The sequence below is a fragment of the Nilaparvata lugens genome, chromosome 11 (genome assembly GCF_014356525.2).
Source record: "Nilaparvata lugens isolate BPH chromosome 11, ASM1435652v1, whole genome shotgun sequence".
Taxonomy (NCBI): domain Eukaryota; kingdom Metazoa; phylum Arthropoda; class Insecta; order Hemiptera; family Delphacidae; genus Nilaparvata; species Nilaparvata lugens.
Window position 1 is genome coordinate 12,781,282 of NC_052514.1, and position 21,013 is coordinate 12,802,294.

Below are 21,013 nucleotides of genomic sequence, written 5' to 3' on the forward strand. Positions count from 1 at the left end.
TATGTAAGCTTCAATTTTGTATAGAACAACTATGTCCCTAAGATACATAGTTTTCGAGTTATCTGCGAGAAACCAAAATTGTACCTTTGAACCACCCCACCCCCTTAGCACAAGGGGTAGGGGTGGGGACTTTTGATATGTTCACCTCCTCACCACCCCTTTTCAAAACTGTGGGGTCAAAAATTGTCTTCCAAACTTTTCCTTCTATACCCTCTTTTGAGCATTTATTGCCTGGACTAAACGTGTTTCCCTAAATATGTTTCCTTAACAGTAAAAATTGTACAGATACAAATGAAAAAAGGAAAATAATTATAAAAATAATATGAACTTATGAAATAATAAATAATACAAACAACAAAAATACCACCTAATTCAAAAATGAAAAATACAAATATTTCAAATACTTATGAAAAAAGTAAAAATAAAACAAATAATTGAGAATTCAAAATTGTAAAACTTAATAAAATTAAAGAATATAATAACAATAATGAACAAAATTTTATCAAAAGAAAAATAACATTTATAACTGGAAGACGTCCCAAACCATAATATGCACATCCACACTGATACACCAACTATTTATTCGATCAGATCATGCTTACACAAGATTTAATTATTATCATATAACACTTTCCGGAATTTAGCGCGAGAAAACCAGAAGACATCTAGACGCCCAGACAAGCTGTTATAAGTTATTTGCATCCTATTTAATAGTGCATAAGAATTGCATTCAATGAGGCATGCAATAATATAAATTATAAGACTATACATCATTTATAGTCTACACAGCTGCTGATTTTTTACCAAGTTACATTGAGATATTGAATTGCATGCGTCATATGACATACGATTTATAGTCCACTCAACAGCTGATTTATGATGAATAATTCTATAGTCTGATTTTTACTCTAATATTGGCGTATGAAGAAGGCTCCTTTTTCCTTTTATATTAACCTTGAAATGCAAAATTTCTAAAAACCTTGTAAAACTCCAACGCGCAATTCAAAAAGGAACAAAAGAACACCTGTCAAATGAAAATCTATTACCGCGTTTCGCCGTAAATGCGCAACATATAAACATTTAAACATTAAGAGAAATGCCAAACCATCGACCTGAATCTGAGACCTCATTCGCTCGGTCAATTACAAGTTTATTCTATTCTAAATCAATAATGATTATAAACTGAGCTTTGGCTACAGTTTAAGTTACTACAAAATCACTTACAATCTATAGTTTACAATAGTATGCTTCCTCAACTCCCTTAAAGCCAATCCTTGCCACTTCTAGTAGAATGTAGACGAATGATCAAGTTGAAGAACACTATTTCTCGAATGAATAATAAAGAACAGGTACCGTAAAAATAATTTCTCGGTTTTTGATAATTTGAAGTTACCTACCTCTATAATATAGAGAGTCTATATATTACTATTTATAGACATTTTCGGTGCAGAATGTGAGTTTCCCTATTTATCGAGTAGATCCATACCGTACATCGCATGGCATTTCAATAATTGTAGCAATAGATCAGAATTCAACATTCATTAAAAAGCAACGCCCAACAGGAAACATTGTTTTCACAATAAATGAAATTCACAGAAAAATAGTGCTTCCATGATTATTGAGGATTTAAAACAAATATGATGAAGTGGTTAGTGTTATAATTGTAATTGGAAAATACAGTGCAAATATTAATGAGTTGCTATCAAGCCAAATTATAAAAAAATATTAGGTAATTTTTTTAATAACCTATTATCTGTGTGTAGAGTCAAAACGTGAAACATAGTCATCAATTAATAGTATACTGTATAGAGTAATAAATAGTATTTACCAGGAATAATTACATTGGCAGGAAAAATAAATAAATTCAATAGCGTTCCCGGTTTCAAATAATTACAGAATAAGGAAATTTGCTATATCGTGTTTTTCACAGTTAACAGTCAAATTGTCAAATACAAACCTTGTAATTATATTTGATAATCTATAGAAATGAAATTCACTATGAATGAGTTTGAAGTGAATAATATCTCACATAGTAGGAAATTATTAAAAATATGAATTATTTCAAAGAAATATTACAGAATGGAGATTGGAAAGCCACAAATAGATTGGACGTCATATTTGTTCCTGGATAAGAACTTTATATATTTGATATATAAATTGATACATATTATGTAATTTCACTACAAATTAACATGTTGTAATCTCTCTCATATTATAATATGAGTTTATAGTTTGAGGACCATCCTTATTTCCTTAATCCTTGGTACTTTGTAAGCAACATTTTCATGTGCTTTGTAAGCACATTATCTATAAAGAATTAGAAATCAATAGATTTATTAATTTCGAAAACGTTTTCAAAAATTCCAAAACATTATTGGTCAAAGTATAAATTGGAACATCACACCACATTTCGTTCTGTACACTTTAATCATGAACTATCCGTATAAATGAGTCAATATCATTTCTAGAACGTGTTTCCAACAAGAAAATGTATCAATAAGTGAATTATTTTGCCTCACTCAAAACAGAGCTTTCAATTCTAAATAATCCTCCTAGAATCAATTTTTCAATTTTCCTACATTTCCAATATTCTCTTGAAGCTATCTGTTTATTCATGTAATCTTCATTCAAGTTTACAACTTTTAATGTTTGTTCCCTCACAAGTTGCTCCTTACAAATTCACCTTAAATTGAAAGCAACTGTCAAAAAGTTCAACTCCATCCTGAGCTAAGTAATTAAATTTCAGGAGTCTCAACTCTCTGGTCTTTTCTACTCATATGAGTTTTGATATGAGCAAACACATCAAATGTATATTTTCTCATTTCCTCGCTTCATCCAATTTTCAACTAACTCTCGAATAAGTTGAAGGTACAATCTACTACTCATCACGTCATACAATGTTACAGTAGTATATGATTTGTTCATCTTCAAATATATATTCTTATTCTGTTTCTTCTTGCTCTACCAACTTTCCTTCATAAACAGTTATTATTCTTCGTAATTAAGCTTGTATATTTCTCAAAGCGGTAGACACACAGAGTTTGTGAAAATTATGGGAACAGCTTATTATCCCATCCACAAGGCTACCATAACTTGACAGTAGGTTTTATTGGAGATCCTATTCGATTGGAAAAGCTACTTTCTTGTCGATACATAATTTTGGTATCCTGTTCGACATTAAATTTCATTTTTTTAATAGGAATCATATAATGCATGATTCCAATACAGACTTTCAAGAGAAATAAATGGCGATAACTGCTCATCGATATCTCAAACAGTTTCAAAGTCATTACATTTAATCATGTAAAATTGGAATAAATGTGTACGGTAAATAGATATTTCAACATAATCTGAACTATCAAATTAAATTTTCAAGTGTTAGTAAACACTTATCATCTATACTCATATATGCCAGTACTTTACACGTACTTTGAACAGAAAAGTATGATCTGCCCGGTTTTTAATGTATTTTCACTACCATATTTTAAATGAAAGGTAGATTTGAAAAATCTACATTTAAAAACTCTAATATATGAGTGACACACTTATCAAAACTGAAAATTAGAGAAACAAGACTAAATAATTTGAACTTTGTAAACAGTTTCAATACCGTAACTGAATTCATAATACGGTACATGCTAAAGCCGTATCCACACTGAACAAATGTTCGAGATACATGTTAGTTGAAAAAGTTTGGGCAAATTTTATTATGTTTGACAAACAATGTTTGCCCTTGGCCAGTGTAGACGCGTCACCAAACAAAATATTTGTGGGAAGTGGGAAGAACATGTTTTATGTCTTACAGGTGTTTTACAGCTGTCAACTCTAAAAATGTTTGGAAAAACAGTAATTTTTTGTTTGACAAACAATGATTGTCTAAACTTTTTAAAATGTTTGTCCCTGAGCTTCTCAACAAAGATGTTTGCCGAACATGTATGTCGAACATTTGTTCAATGTGGACTCGGCTTAAAAGATATGAACCAGTACCTCCTGTATGAATTCAACAAAGTTATGTAATAGATACTGATTTAGAAGTTGAAACAGAAGTTCAATTTTAATAAATGAGCTGTAATTTAATAATATTTTACATTTTATTTATATTATTTAACTTATTTTTTTTAAATAGGTACGGATGAAAATTTGATGAAAAATATTGAGAGAAGGAAAGTTAAAAAATATTTCTAGCAACAATATATTAAACAAGAAAATTTTTCAAGAGAAAATGCTATCCTCCAAATAGCAATGTTTGATTATTCCAAAATTGTTGATTCAAAAACTAAATTAAATACCCGTACATCATTATTTTGAGACAGTATGCACTAATTATTGAAGGCCAAATTATTGTAATTTATTGGTTGATAGTTGATAGCAAGAAACAGAAGCATTCCTTCATAAAAAAAATCAGATCATTCCATTTTTGACTCTTTTCATGTTGTTTAATAGTATACGATATATTGTTGTTATTTTGAGATACTACATACATTATTCTAGCCTTTTCTTATGATAAATTAGATATAACAAACTCTACATCAAAAAATGCCATCGGAAGTTTAAAAAAAACTACATTTAAAAACTGCAATATAGATAAAGTGACACACTTATCAAAACTGAAAATTGAAGAAACAGACTAAATATTTTGAACTTTGTGAACAGTTTCAATAACTGAATTGATAATACGGTATATGCTAACAGATATCAACTCAACAAGGTTATGTGATATATACACTGATATACCTACAGCGTTATAAATGAATGATTATTCTGTTTACCATTCAGATACGGGAAAAAGTGCGCGAGTAATAATTTGTGTTATTTATTTGATATTGATTTATCATAAGTTACGTTACTTAAAGATATTAGGGAAAAAGAGAGACGGTGTGTGTGTGTGAGTGAGAGAGAGAAGGGAAGAGAGAGATAGAATGAGAGAAAGTGAAAGAGTGGAAAGAGAGGAGAGAGATTGATTGATGATTGAGTACTTTATTTATGTAGATTACAATATATACTGGCTTATACACTTATATACAATAGCTTACAATACAGCAAAATTATAGATGAATTTACATAATATAAACTAAGTAAATATAATTGAACTGTATATGATATGAAAAAAGCAATTTGGAATAACTATAGATATTGATGTTGCTTTCCATGACGAAACACTATATAATAACTCTGTTGTAGCTCTTACACTGTGTTACTTGTAAATATTTGAAAAACACTTACTTTTCTTGGAGTGTTGAGAAATGCATTTCACTCCTGAAGAGGAGCTTCATCAGCCTGTACATCAGCCAGACACATCAGAAAGGCTGAAAAAAGTGTTCTTCAAATATTTACAAGTAACACAGAGTCAGAACTACAACAGAGTTAACTATAGGTATTGTTAAGCTGGGTTTACACCAAAGTTATTAACAAAATGTTTATAACTTAATCCTTATAGATTCTATTAGATTGAATGGATCATGTGTAGTTATGTTCAATCTAATAGAATCCATACAAATTAAGTTATTAACATTTTGTCAATAACTTTGGTGTAAACGCATCTTTATGCATCTACATAAATTGGCGGAGCTTTGGACATAGGACATATCAATGTCCATTCTCCGGAAAGAATAATTCAAAATATCCTTCCCAATAACTCTCTACCAAAAGAGAGGCAGTGAGAGTGAGTGAGAGAGAGATTGAGAGTGAGAGAGAGTGATAGAGACAGAGAGAGAGAGAGAGAGAGGAGAGAGAGAGAGAGGAGAGAGAGAGAGAGTGGGGGGGGGGAATTGACTGACTTGGATTCACATAGAGACAAATACAGGAATGTGAATGAGAAAGAGTAAGAGATGTAATAGGCAATAAGAGATGTAAAATCAGAGTATGAGAAAAATTAAAAAAGTGTGGGATGCAGAGAATTTAGTAAGTTCAATCAAGAGCGAATAGAGTGGGAGAGGACAAGAATGCGCTGCTAATAAAGATAATAAAAGACAAACAATGAAAGTGATAGTGAGTGTGAAACATGTGTTGGCTGATAAAAACCTGCATACTCGAGTTTATAGTACCAGCTATGAGCGCATGAATGAAATCAAAATAAAAGGAGGGAGTAGATTAAAGTAGTAGGGTAGGGTTAGAAGAGAGATGGATTGTGGTGAAGTGAGAGAAAGAGAGAGAGTTTGATTGAGGTGGAACAGCACGAGCAGTCTCTCTTAATGATAATAACAGGAACCGAACAACAATATCAGTCTAGTCTTGTCTTAGATAGCCGACCAACAACAGTTAGCATGAGCCGGTGATTTCGGAATATATTGGACAGATTTTAGTAACGTGACAGTATTCGTTTTAAAAATTTTATTTCATTACACAAGATAATTCAAGTTAATATCAGATTTTGACCGCAAAACAACACGTGGACTATTGAAAAAATAGGGTTTCAAAAGAAAAAATAATTATTTTAATTTTGGATCTTTTTACTAATCAAGCCACAAAATAATAAGGGTTTATCGTTTGACAAACGTGAAAAATATTACAAATCGGGTCTTAAAAAGTTGTAGGTTCAACTTTCATCAAGTTCAGTTATTATTGGTGGTATAAAATTAAAATCGGAGTTGGCTTCAAAAATATATTTCAAAAAATTTATTCCACAACAAGAAATCTCATCATTCAGATCTCATAGTCTTAGCCATAGCCAATCAACTTACCTTTTTCCACCTGAATAATTCAACCTAATTATTTGAAAAAAATCGAATAATCTCAAACTTTTCTTCACTCAATCTCGAACATAGGTGAGAAACTAGTAGGACTACCAATAGAACTAAAAAAAGAGGTACAAACAAAAATACGGTAACAAAGCTCCTATAAGTGAAATAAAAAAAAAAATAAGTGGAATAGAATCTTTTGTAAAAAGTCTTCTATAAGACAAACAAATATCTTTCCTTCCAAAGATCTAGGCAAAGCTCTAAATGAAAATTTTGTAAAAAAGCGAACATATCTCGAAACCCTTGACGAGAACGAACAAAACTCAAAGAATTCGGTTGAAAATTGTGAATTTACGTCAAACTAACGACGTCTCCAGCAATACACGATGTCACGCGGTTCGGAAACCACTTATTTCCTGCTTCTTATCTGCCTGGCAGTTCCAGCGGTAAGGTCATCTTTCCAAGACACCTGCCTGGAAGTGATCTCAAGACAGGTGCAGCCCTGTCATCCTTCAAACAACGCTACGTTTTGCTCCATCGACACTCAAGTAAGTTCACTTTTTCACCTTCAAAGCAAATAGAAATAAACTCGAGTAAGTTCACTTCTTTACCTTCAAATCGAATAAGTTAATGGTAATCACGCGCATGCTCTGCCGTTGCCAGTCTCCACGATCAGTAAATGGTAATAGCTATTGTAATAGCGTTGAACTTTTGTCTCAAGATCAATGTAACTATACGGTACCTAATTACTCAACTTTCATCTCACGAATACTGTTTGTTTTTGTTTGTTTGCCGAAATGATACATGAATTGTAAAATCGATTCCCGGTGGTTCGGAGCCCACCTAAAACTGTAGGTCCATTCATCATCTCTCATTATCATCCGCCTCATTACCCATACACAAGCCATGTGAGCAAACTAGAAAACAAACAAATATAGTAGTTTCCTTCTGAAGAACTAGAGAAAGCTCTAAAAGAAAATTTTGTGAAAAAGCGAAAAAAGTCATTATAGCGACAGCTGAGTAATATTGACATTGACATATTGTCATTTGAACATTTTTAGCATTGTATGATGAATAAAACTTTGGAGAGTTTTTATAAATTTTGTATATACTTTTGCGCCAAGAGCACGCGTCTTTCGCTTTTCATCAGCTGAGTAAATCTGTATTCGTAAAATAAAGGATAAGATACACATATAATAAGCTTAGCATAAGCTGATGGGAAGCGAAATGCACGTGATGTTCTGTATTTGTACAGAAACGTAGATAAATAAGTTTAGCTTGATCAGCTGTTGGATTGCTAAATGCGCGTGTTCGTGGCGCATAAGTCTGCAAGCAGCTCAACGTTTCTCATAAAGTGTTCCTCATAGAATTTAGGAGCTTCTTCACATTGTACAGACATCATAATATTGAAGATAAAGCCATATGATACAAAGAGAATGGCTAATATATGATATCTATGTCAAAAACGTATATTTAGGCCTACATGGTTTCATACATACCTAGGCTACATAGCATGAAAAATATTATTTTATTGAAAATTGCAAGAGGCAAATACAGTTAGGGTTGAGTCTATTATTCATCTCTACCATTCATTTCTATGACTCGTGTATCAGACCTATAAGGTATTAAATGTAGTCTATAGATGAATACAATATTATTCACAGTTGAAGTGAGTGTTGAATTCAATTCTAAAGGAATCTGTAATAACTTTTATCTCAAGAGTAATCATCACCTGTGTGGTACTTTAGACGAGCATATCACCTCTTATCTCAGTTTTTCTGTGGTAATAGTATTATTTTTTATCTGAATGTGTTTGCCGTTCCAATCAGTTCTTTATCAATGCTGTACCGTACTTTGAATTAGGAAATAACCACAAAGTATCAAAAATCAGAATAGAACTTTTCAAGTACAGTATAGGCTATCAGTAGAATATGGTAAGTTATCAGTATAGTAAGTTAAAAAAGTAAATTCGTATGGCTTTGTTGGTGGGGAGTCCCTTGTGGGGAGGTTCCACCGCCTGAATATATAATTTGAGCCGTCAATGGGCCTTACGACTGTCATACTTCAGCCGGGACCGACAGTTTAACGTGCCCATCTGATAACACGGGAGTATAGTAAGTTGTCATATACTTATAAGTTATCAGTAAAATTCTCCATTCTGAATTTGGTGAAATTCTCCATTCTCATTTTGTTTTAATGAAGCGAAAGCATTCAAGCTTTGATACTCATATATTCTACTGATAACTTATTAGTATAATATGACAACTTACTATACTAAGTTGTCATATACTAATAAGTTATCAGTAGAATATATGAGTATCAAAGCTTGAATGCTTTCGCTTCATTAAAACAAAATGAGAATGGAGAATTTCAACTCCGGAATTCATCATATAAATTTTAAAATAAAAATTTAATTTCAGGTCCTCTCTTAATATGGTTACATTTTTTTTAAATTCAACACATTCGAGTCAATGCTTTGATTGTCAAATACAATAAATATATAATTATTACCATTTCAATTCATACAATTCAGTAGCAAATAAAATTCAGTATAAAAAGTGTATTTAATTGAATTATGCTTATTACGGTATGTATAGGCCTAGCCTATATGCATTTGATTCTATTCTTTTAACATTTGAAATACAGTATGTGAAACTGTATTTGATATTCTAGTGAGGGTTGGAAATGATGGGCGTGACCGCATGTAGCCTACGTTACTAGAAACCAACTGGGAAAAATTAATTAGGAGAAAAAGAAAACAGGAGCTTACCTTGTTGGAAAAAAACAATGTTACTGCTACTGTTGACACTGACAAGAAGAAAAAGCATGAAATGTGGGAAGTTTTTCTTGTGGAATACCATTGATCAAGACCTGTGAGAATAAAACAATATTGGTAAAAGTTGTATTTATTGAAAATTTCTTAATACACAACCAATTAAACTAACTGAAAGTAGGCCCAATAATGATAAAAATGATCTTCTCCTTTTAATCAATCTTCTTCTTCATCTTATTATTTTTCATCATCATCATCATCATCACCATCACCATCACCACCACCACCACCACCATCATCATCATCATCAATCATCATCATCATCATCATCATCATCATCATCATCATCATCATCATCATCATCATCATCATCATCATCATCATCATCATCATCATCATCATCAATCATCATCATCATCATCATCATCATCATCATCATCATCATCATCATCATCATCATCATCATCATCACATCATCATCATCATCATCATCATCATCCTTTATTCCTTTCTGTGGACGTGTAGACTACGTTATTGTACCAATAAGTTGAGGCATAATATAGGAAGCAGTTCAGTGGCCCAACACTGCTGGAATGATGAAGAGGTCGTCAATTGAGAAAATTGCCTCATCCTTCAGACTATCATTATTATATTAGTCATTCCATTTGCTTCAGTTTTAGAAAGAAATAGAAAATGAAGGGTCGTGGTATGAATGAAAGTGTATAACCTAAATATGGAAGAAGCTTAGTTACTCAATGAGAACCAATTTTTATTACTATATAGGCTACTGTAATTAATTATACTCAACATAGAAATTAATGAGTTCATAGACAAACATGGTCTTATATTATACAGAGTGTCGATTGTCCCATGGAAGGAAAGGTGTAACAGCCGGAGAACAACATAGATTCTACATACAATTAGCAACAAAAAATGCCCAGAAAAATCTTCTTACCTCGACCTTAGTTTTCAAGATACATAGATTCTCCGATATTTTTGAAAAACGTCAATAACCATGAAACTATCAATCAAAGTCTATTCTAAGGATATGGTTCGAAAGAGGAAGAAGCTTCCAATATGATTCATAATTATTAATTCTTTCCTTTGTTTGGCGTTTTTAACTTTTTATGATCGCTCAAAGTTAGAAAAAATTACATTCGTCGAGTTCAAAGCCAAATTTCTAACACCCATAAGTTTAAGAAACTTCTAAAAATAAGAAGCAATTAATGAAAAAGGAGTACATTGAATGGATCTTATTGGAAATTTCTTTTATCAGACAATTTCAACAAAATATATTATTCTTATTGGAAATTTCTTCCTCTTCCTAACCATATTGGAATTAGATTTTGACTGAAATTTTACTATTTTATATTAAAATAAATAAATATAATTTTATTGCCATTCAACTGATCATTACAGACAACGTCATATTCTAATTCAACACACAACAAATTCGAATTCAAATTCAATATCAAACACACATACATCTATATAAAGATATAAAGTGAAGTCACTTAGTAATGGGTTGAAAAATGACCCTGTCTAAATTTACATAATTAGGCTATAATTAGGTAACATTAATAGGAAAATCTAAAATATTAAGTCCATATCTAATAAAAAAAATCACAAGTTAATTTAATTAATTCAATTAAATAGTCGATATTGACGGTTATTTGAAAATAACTCGATAACTAAGGTCGATATAAAGGTGCGTACAGATATATGCGCCACGAACATGAGCAATTCACTTTTAATCAGCTGATTATATCTGTATTTTTACAGAAACGGTAAGATACAGATATAAAAAGCTTGGGATCAGCTGATTAAAAGTGAATTGCTCATGTTCCCGGCGCGTAAATCTGTACGCACCTTATGATAATTTTACTGAACATTTTTGTAAAATCGATGGTGTTTGGTGTCACACCTTTCGTGGGGCACTCTGTATAGTAGTGAGATGACTCCATGCACAGACAGAAGAAGGAAGAAGATGGATTTATCAATAGAAAATTCAGTAAGTTGGATAACATGAAACTAGTAAATTGATTTTTGATTGAAATACTGACATGATTTAAGCCAAAATTGATTTCATAATACAAAAATTTGAACCGTTAACAGACGTGATCTGCTATTGAAGTGAGAAAAATTTATCTACAGATAAAAGATAAATGAAGACGAATTCCAATGAATAATAACTTGTACCTACATGAAACAAGCATTGATGATGACTTATCATTAAACATGTATTTGTAACACCAATATTATATCAACAGTGAATTTATAGACAGTAATAGATGCCAGACAACTATATAGGTGTAGTGTTAATGCATATTTATAACAGAGAGTCTCTTTTCTGTTTAGGGCTACTGCCTTAAAATCACTTGAAAACGACATGAATGTTGAAAAATGTTGTGATGAAATAATTCAAAAAAGTGTAGGCTACTGAGATTTGTATTTCCATTTATATACCAGAGAGATATAATTTCATGGAAAGGCTGAAGATGAATGGAGACTAAATGAAGACAATTTCATTCATATCAATCACATAACTAAAAAATGAATGAATTTATGATGAACTAGAAAAACTACCTCTACTATCAAACCTCTTGAAACTGCTCAAATAAACAATAGTACTAAATGAATTATAGATCAAGCTATTTTTGTAACCTGTTGAAGATTATTTTATGAATGAATATTAATTTAAACCAATTTCTCAGACAATTCTCTCCCATCAAACAATTTCTTAACTATTTCCTTATTATCACACTCATTCTCCTTTTATTCTTGTAAATCATCATTTTTCCATTCCATATAATTTCTACAGGAAATCACGATTCTTTATGATATAATCTTTCTCTAGCGGTTTTGAAGGTTAAGCGATGGAAATTGAAAGTCTCACAGTTAAGTAATAATTACTCAACGGATGAAAACTGTTATAAAATCGGAATGTAATAAAATTTTAATTTCTAGAAAGAAAATAAACGTCGGATTCCAATACAATGATTTATTACTAGTAGGCCTATTATTGATAGGATATGATGATTCTATTATTATAGAGGTACAGTAGACAATACAATGAATAAAACGTGAGCTGTTATTCAAAAACTATGTTTAGATATTTAATGGCAAGGGTAGGTGTGGCTTCAAACTATAATAATCAAGAAATAAGGAAGATGAGAGAATAACATATTATTCCAATAGGAAAAATTGAGCTTGAAATGAAGAAACAATTGCCTGATATTTAGAATTCTATTCGTTGAGTAAATAAGTTTTAAAAATAGTATAAAAAAATTATCCATGAGAGAGAAACCTTAATTCATAATTGTTTTGATCCAGCAATAATCAAAGCCAAGTAGAAGTCCTCTTAGAACACACTATTTATAGATAGATTTTACTCTTTCTATGTCCAACTCTTGTAACAAATACGCATCTAATGGGGACTGGATACTCTTATAAATCTTTAGATTGTCGGCATAGAGAAATGCCTACAACTCATCACAAGAATTAATTCTGGATAATCATTCACTTGGAAAATTCATTTATGCCGTACTTGGAATGTTTCAAAGATACCTTATTGATTTTGGTAAAGAATCAATAGATGAGAAAGAATTTGTAAGAAAAAAATTGGTAATTGGTAATTTCTGCTCTTTGACTTTGTTATAAATAGGTTTAAAATTTATATAAACTATTTTCTATGAAATCTAGAAGAAGGCTAAACTTGCATGGCATAACTGCTACTAACATACCGGTAATGAACATTGAAAGATCGCTTGGAAATTGTGTAACTATTCTAACAATCTGAAAAATATATCTATTCTTCAATTGGAAAAAATCTAGTTGATGCTGAAAGAGCCTCAGGAAGGGTCCAAGATGCCTTTCTAGTTAGAAAACTACTTAACCCATGGGAAAGTTCAATAGTATGGCTAGTGAAATACCAACTAATGTGAAATTAAATATAACTTATCACGAAGGGTTTATTGATTAACACAAATTTGATATTTCATATATTGATAATATTAAACAATTTCATATTGATAAATACAAATTTTCTCCAGTAATTCATGTTATATGTTTTTATCATAGAATGTATGAATTCATGGCTACTTTCTTGTGTTTATAGAATATGATTTTAGTACCCTTTGAAATTAATAAAATAATCTATTATGTTGTAATTTGTATACTCATTCTATTTTATTGATTTTATAGGGCACTAATTCTATTTCATAAATGTTTTCATCAATACAACTCATAAAAAATTAATTCTTCAATGTTGTTTTTCATCACGAACTGCTTATTATTAAATCACTTTTTGCTTTTAGAAAAAATCTGACTGCTAGTCGTTTTTTCTAAAAGCAAAAAGTGATTTAAAAAAATTAATTCTGGATAATCCTTCACTTGGAAAATCCATTTATGCCGTACTTTTTCAAAGATAGGTACCTACTTTAAGCAAGGAGTTTATAAATGACAATACGTACTCATTCATATACAGTCAAGTTCTCAAGATAAAAACGACTATGTGCAAATAGATTCTTTGAAAATAAAATTGCAACCGTATTTTATTTCATGGAATCCCAGAGAAGCTGTAGGTTACGCGTGCTCATTATTGTGAAATACCAAGAATCTGGAAGAATATTGAAATAAATTGTACCTTGAGGGTCTTCGACATCCCAGATTTCACATGTCTGTTTTAATGACGGAAATATGAGATGAAATGAATATGTCTGCTCTCTTTCACTCTGTAGATAAAGTTCAAAAGATTCGGAAAGATTAATCTACGCAAGAGGCAAAAGAATATTCTCATAATAAGTACCAAAGTGAACAGTGGATGAATTTGGAAGTGTAATATTTCCAATTAGTAGGAAATAGTAGGTCTTTATTAGTATTAATATTTCCATTGAAGGTGGAAGAGCTTCACATTGTCATTAAGTGAAATTTAAATAGTTCAGAAGAATTCTTCTCCTCGATAGAATATATTCATGATAGTTGGTATACACAGTGGATCAATATAATATTCGTTATCAAGTAAATTGATTAAGCCTCTCTATTTACGTATTTATTGGTATAGACCACTATTAGGTAGGCTTTCATCATATATTTCCATATTTGATTATGGATTTCATCATCGAATGCAATTTTTATAAAATAGAAAAGAGAAAATAAAACAAGTCGGTGTGCAATCACCGTAGACTTTTAACAAACTGCTAGAAGTTAATCTTATTTTGTATATTTACTTATTGTGATTAGCGTACTTTATAATATTATTATTGGCTGATACAATTCTCAATGTGTCACAATATTGTGATTTATAATTATGATAAATGGAAATGGAGTGATAACAGTGCTTTATAGAAGGAGTAATTATATTTGACTTTTATAGAAAATTCAACTTAACTATAGCCTACCAGTGAGCAGTGACCTATAGAAGAAAAGCTATTGCAAATTTTCTTATTGATTATCAAACATTCATGAGAGTTTCTCTGGAAGAACGGAATATTTTGAAATCAACTTCGAGTAATCGATACACAAGTAGAACTTTTTCAGTGATTTTTTTCAATAGGATACCAACTTCACCTTGAGTAACCTTGATGTTAATAATAAAAACCAGTTGGGTTTGCGATGATTATGCGAGTTAGAGAAATATAATGCCAAGTGATGATCGGATAGTTATCATAGATGTAAAAGAAACAAATATCATGACTGATCAGTTCAAAACTTGGCTGCAGATTTTATGGGTTTTTTCGCTTGCCAATCAGGATTTGCTCGACTCACACTCTGAAATACTTATTGGATTGAAAACTTTTCCAATTGGTCATGATAGGCCAAGTCATTTGAAAACATATTACACTATTTAGATGATGTTGATTTGAATTTGTAAGTTAGATGATATATAAAGGAGATGAAGAGTAATAAAATATTATTCACAATCAACATAATTTTTCATGCCAACAAAATGTTTTATCTCAATTGAATCTATCACTACCTACTCTTTAGCAACAACTATTGTTGGTGACCAATTAGAAGAGAGTAAACTTCACATATTAGTCACAGAAAACAACACCAACTATGATCAATATAAAATTGTATAGAATTGAAAATTCAATATAGGCCTAATCGCACATTGTGTGATAAATGCGAGAAGATATATGAATTTCATTTGAATTGAAACAATATTTTAATCATAGTGTAGTTTTGATGCATCAAATTTTCAGAAACAAAGTATTTTGAATTTCAATACAACACATCATATTGATATATTGTGGAAGTTTTTCTTATTATTATTGAAAATAGAACGAATTTCATTTTAAATTCTAATTTATTATTAAGATTCCTTTATTTATTCTGTTGTTGTCATTAAAATTCGTATTAACTAGGTATATCTATTTGGTACTTTGGAATGAAGTGGAATTGACAATAAAATGAGTGTTTCATTTTGAGAAATGTTTCAAATTTGAATTGGAACTCTTCAATATACAGGTAACTTGAAAATGAAAAAATGTTTATAATTTTCTGAAAACTGTACCGGTATTCACTTTTTTTGTCAATACTAATAACAAACAAATCATGAAGAAGGATAGATTTTTCACCCTACAGAAATAATTGATTTTCCAACTGAGCCATCCAGTGAGTGGACTATAAAGAGACTTCATCACGACACAAACTAAAAATTTCTCACTTCTTAATTTTCTCTAGTTAGCAGACACAGAGACAAAAAAAAAAAAAAACAGCGACGAATCATAGTCGAACTAGAACACAATAATAATTTCTTTATAATCAATCATGAATATGAATAGACTTTCCATTCTACGACAATAAATAATTTCCCATTTATTAGCATCAGGTGAGTAACTAACGAGAAATCATTGAGAGACAAACTAAAAAATCTCACTTCTCAATTTTCTCTGGAGACAAACAAATAGTAACGAATCGTACATACTACATAGACAGTGCAATCCGAGACAACCAGTGATCCAATTTTCTGACAGATTTGAATTACAAAAGATTAAAAGGGGTGCCTTTGTATTTTCCGTCAGAGCGATTTTTAATAATCAAAGAACGCCTTCAGCTATGGGTTGCTAACCCTTCCCCTCACTCTACCCTCCCCACACAACTCCCAATCCACTTTCATCTTTTTGCGAATATTCTCATTCTTGCAATCTCCCTTGCATTTGCATAGCTCTTCGGTAAGGATTGGAAAAGCCCCATTCAAATTACATTGGTGCATTCTGGTGTATGCGTGTGTGTGTGTGCGTACGCGGAATAGAAATTGTGAGATGAAAAGAAGGACATTGTATGAAATAGTGACATGGGGTTTTGTGATATGGCGGGAATATGGCTTTCAGAGTGTATGGAGTAGATGTATTCTTCATTAGACTATTGCTCATCTATTTTACTATCCATGATGAACTGTTAGTAATAATCCGTTTTTTGAATTATTTTTAACGACACTACAGTCTAATTTTTGAGTATTCGTTATTAAAGCTGGTACTCAATATGGAGAGCTTTCGGATTATTTAAATCAGAATGAGTGTTGAAAATGGACATGAGATGACAGTTCAATTTACAGTCAATTCATTTCCAGAAAATGGACAGTCTAATTTTTGAGTATTAGTTATTAACACTGTACGGTACTCACTGTAGAGCGCTTTCGGATTATTTAAATCCAAAAGAGGGTTGAAAATGGATTTAAATAATCCAAAAGCGCTCCACAGTGAGTACTAGTTTTAATAGATAATATTCAAAAATTAGACTGTAGTGTCGTCAAAAATAATTCAAAAAACGGAAGAAGACTATTGCTGTTAATTCATTATCGCTTATTATATATATTGCATTGATAAGATTTGACATGTAAATAAATGTATTATATTGTATTAATTTTTTGTTGAGGCTTTTTTATTTTTTTGTTGTAGCCTATTTATCTATTTGGAAATTGAGAATTTAGTTATTTCTAACATATATTCTAAGATAGTTTTTTCAAGGGTACATAGATTTTCAATTACCAAATATGTATTACATTGTAATACAGCTTCATATCCCGTAATTAATATGTCAAATGTCATGTTTGGTAAGGTGATTCAGTCATGGGAAAAATCTTAATCTCAATTAAGGCTTTTGCAATTTCAAGCTTCTCACGGTAACTGAACCATCTATATATATTTCAATATTATAGCTATCGGTTATTTGTGTATAAATTACGTAAATCCCGTCAATGGAAGCATTATAAACATTATTAGAAATCATGAAAGTAAAAACTCGTCATTATCTATTGGCAATAAATGAAGGCATTGATCAAATAGTCATCGGAGTAAAAATGATCTACTATCAATAAATTATTGGCAAAATATATCTTCCTACTGTAATAAATTATATGGTGCCTAGGGTATAGATTAAACGTTTGAAAAGATAATAATTTTAATATTGATTTTTATTACTATGGAGGGTTCATCTTTCTTATATTCCTTTATTCATCCTTCATTTCTTATCCCATGTTTATTACAAATTTCCATTTTAGCAATGTTATAATAAAATCAGCAAAATATTAATTGTGAAAGAAATTTTAATACATTTACTAAATATAATGTTGATTATGCATTGGAATAGCTTTTTGACATTGAATAGCAATAAATTAATGTATCGGTATTGAATTTATAAGATACCGGTTATATTATTCCTACTTATCACCTATAATTCCATTTCAAAAAATATAGCTGTTGGCCTAGTCTAAAGCTGTTGTTGATATGGATGTATGGATCTTCATCCATTCATAGACTGAATAGGGAGGATATTAATAGAATAATTGAAAAATATTGTTGGTTTCAATTATTTCAATATAAATGGATCCAGAAACTTCTCAAGGATGATGATTTTCAAAGATCATGAAGCCTTATCATGATGTGTTCAGGATGGACGTGTTATTCTAAATTGACAATTAGTTGAGTTTTGAAGTGTTTTTGTTCTAATCACTGCACCTAAAAGTTGTTGAGTAAATCAAAGTGCATAGGTACTGCTTCGTTCATTGAGATATTCAAATCATATTCCATGAAAGGTGTAGTGTCACATTTCACATTCATAAAACAACAGATTTTGCACACTTTGCACTATCAATAGAATGATGAAATTATGAAATCAAGTATGAGAAAAGGATATGAACTAACTATTCATGAATTTTACTATTCTATGAACTATTATTCATTTAACTCATTTTCCATAAGATATTTATTTTACTTTTCATAATACCTTTACTTTTATTTTACCTTCATTGTATTATCATTCATCACAATCATCATCACCTAGGCTTAAAATACTTCTAGAAAGTCGCCTTTGTAAAATAATAAATAAATACATGATTTTTAATAAAGCACTGGATTTTTTAGGTAGTCTCAATGCTATAGCCTATTGCAAATTAAGGTATTATAGGGTACTGTTATTACAGCAAATTATATTGTTATCATATTGTTATATTGTCATCAAGTACCAAGGATACATTTCACACCGACCTGAGTTCATTACGAATATTATAAAATAATTTACTTGCAACTAGTGTTCCTGAATAGTTAATATTTCAATCACCTGCCAGCAAAATACTTCAAAATTTATGAAAAATCAATCCAATGTGATTTCCCTGTAGCTAGGGACTTGCTTTATTCAATTAACTGCTCAATTAAGCCAATTAATGGCTCTATTTACAATGGATTTCTGTCTTGAAGGACTATGAACACGCTAATTGTATGTGATTCATATTTGAAAAAGTCTCAGAAAAATCAACAATTTAATTATTATCATTCACATTCAACTACCTTGCCAGAGTTAATAAATCAGAATAAATTTCACTTCAGACAGGTCTTATCGATGAAATTTATGATGAATAAATATATCTACCAACCAAAAATATATATGACGCTCAAAATACAGCCCTCACTATATCAACTACCTGTTTACACTGTTATCTTAAATTAGGGTTTTATCACATTTTTAAATACCGCACATCTCTTCCACGTTTTTCTGTTAGTGTTTTTCCTGTGTACGTGCATTCTAACGAGTTTTGATAACAGTCTTGTAGCTGACATTGAGTTCAAAAATAATCTTCTGAAGTTTTTTGTACTTGAAAATTTGACTTTTACATAAGAACTTGAATTCTTGACTCTCAAATTCTTACATGCCTTGTGTATTTATTTAAAATTATGTTTACACGGGAACAAAACATAAAAAAGAGAAGCAAATTTGTAATGGTCAAGAAATGTTTGTACCAGAAAATAATAGACCAGTCTACTGGACTTAGTATTAGAATAATAGATTAGAATATTTTTTAAATAAACCAGAAATTATCAATAGTAGAAGAAAACGTTATAGACTTATTGCAAATGTTGCTGGGATGTGTGTTGAATATCATCACTGAAGTCAACTCAAAACAGAAGTACACGCATAAAATGTTGATTTTCAATAATTATTCTACTTATTCAGGTAAATTCAACTGAACTTGAAAATTACATTCAAATTCATTAATTTGCTAAATCTTTCTTGAAACACAAATCCAAATTGCAAACTTGTCCCATTTAGCTACCGCTACTGCTAAGATTATTGATAAGATGAGATTGATCCAAGATTGATCATTGATAAGATATCATAATTGTCATCCATCACTGAATAGAGATATTCGAAACAGATAGCATGTACAGTAGCTAGATTAATTCAATTGTAGGTACATGTACTTCAACCTTGATAATAGCTTATGCAATAATCTAATTGGAAGTAAGATGATGAAACAATGTGACAATGGATGGGATTTTAATAAGAATATAGTTGCAGAACAGTAGCTGTGTGTATTGACCTGTTTATTGAGCTCGAAGATATATTTCAAGATCAGAATCCGCTGTATGAGTTTGATGATTTGCTAATATTTCTTAATGAAGCCTTGAGATATTTGCAACCTGTTGTAGCCCACTGTTAAACTCAATAGGAGAATTATTAGCAACACTGCTTATCGAAAAAATTATGACATGATATTGTGAGATTTCACTTTAAACTATCAGAAAACCTTATAAATAGTTCATTGTTTTCTAGTAACTGGCTTATTATTCTCAGTTCTATTTTAAAACTCTGGTAATGTCTTGTTTTTCATTCGGATCATCCTAATAAAATATTTTTGAAATTTTCACTATGAAAAACGATATTTTGTGGAATTTCTCCATATTACGGTGGAATAAAACCGATATTGTCAGCTCCACATGAATTATAATTCCACCTTCATATATTTTTGTTTTCTTTCGTCCTGCGTGATGAATATTAGGTTATTATCATTTTTGATATTAGATTGATTCTCCATTGATTGTATTCTCATTTTGAATTAGTACCAATCTCCTCTCTCTGTATCTGTTTTTTCCATTGTCTATATCTTATAACTGGAACGCTTTTTAATGGATGATGTGATTCCATCATTTGCATGATTGATTATTTTCACATATTCATATTGATAGCTCTGTAGTGTAGTTGGATAAAAAAGATTTATCAGTATTATTTATTCATCTTTTAATATTTGACTGAGAAATTACCTTTTAATGTATAAAGGAAA

General features: G+C 30.6%; 1 protein-coding gene across 1 annotated transcript in view; it reads left to right on the plus strand.

Moving 5' to 3' along the window:
- The first annotated feature begins 6,206 nt into the window (after window positions 1–6,206).
- The window catches only part of LOC111054603 (metal cation symporter ZIP14), a 90,015-nt gene continuing 75,208 nt past the window's right edge, over window positions 6,207–21,013 (plus strand). The window contains exon 1 of the mRNA XM_039437612.1: window positions 6,207–7,225. Within this exon, the coding sequence (XP_039293546.1) occupies window positions 7,064–7,225 (162 nt within the window). The 5' untranslated portion in view covers window positions 6,207–7,063. The remainder of the gene's footprint in view (window positions 7,226–21,013) is intronic.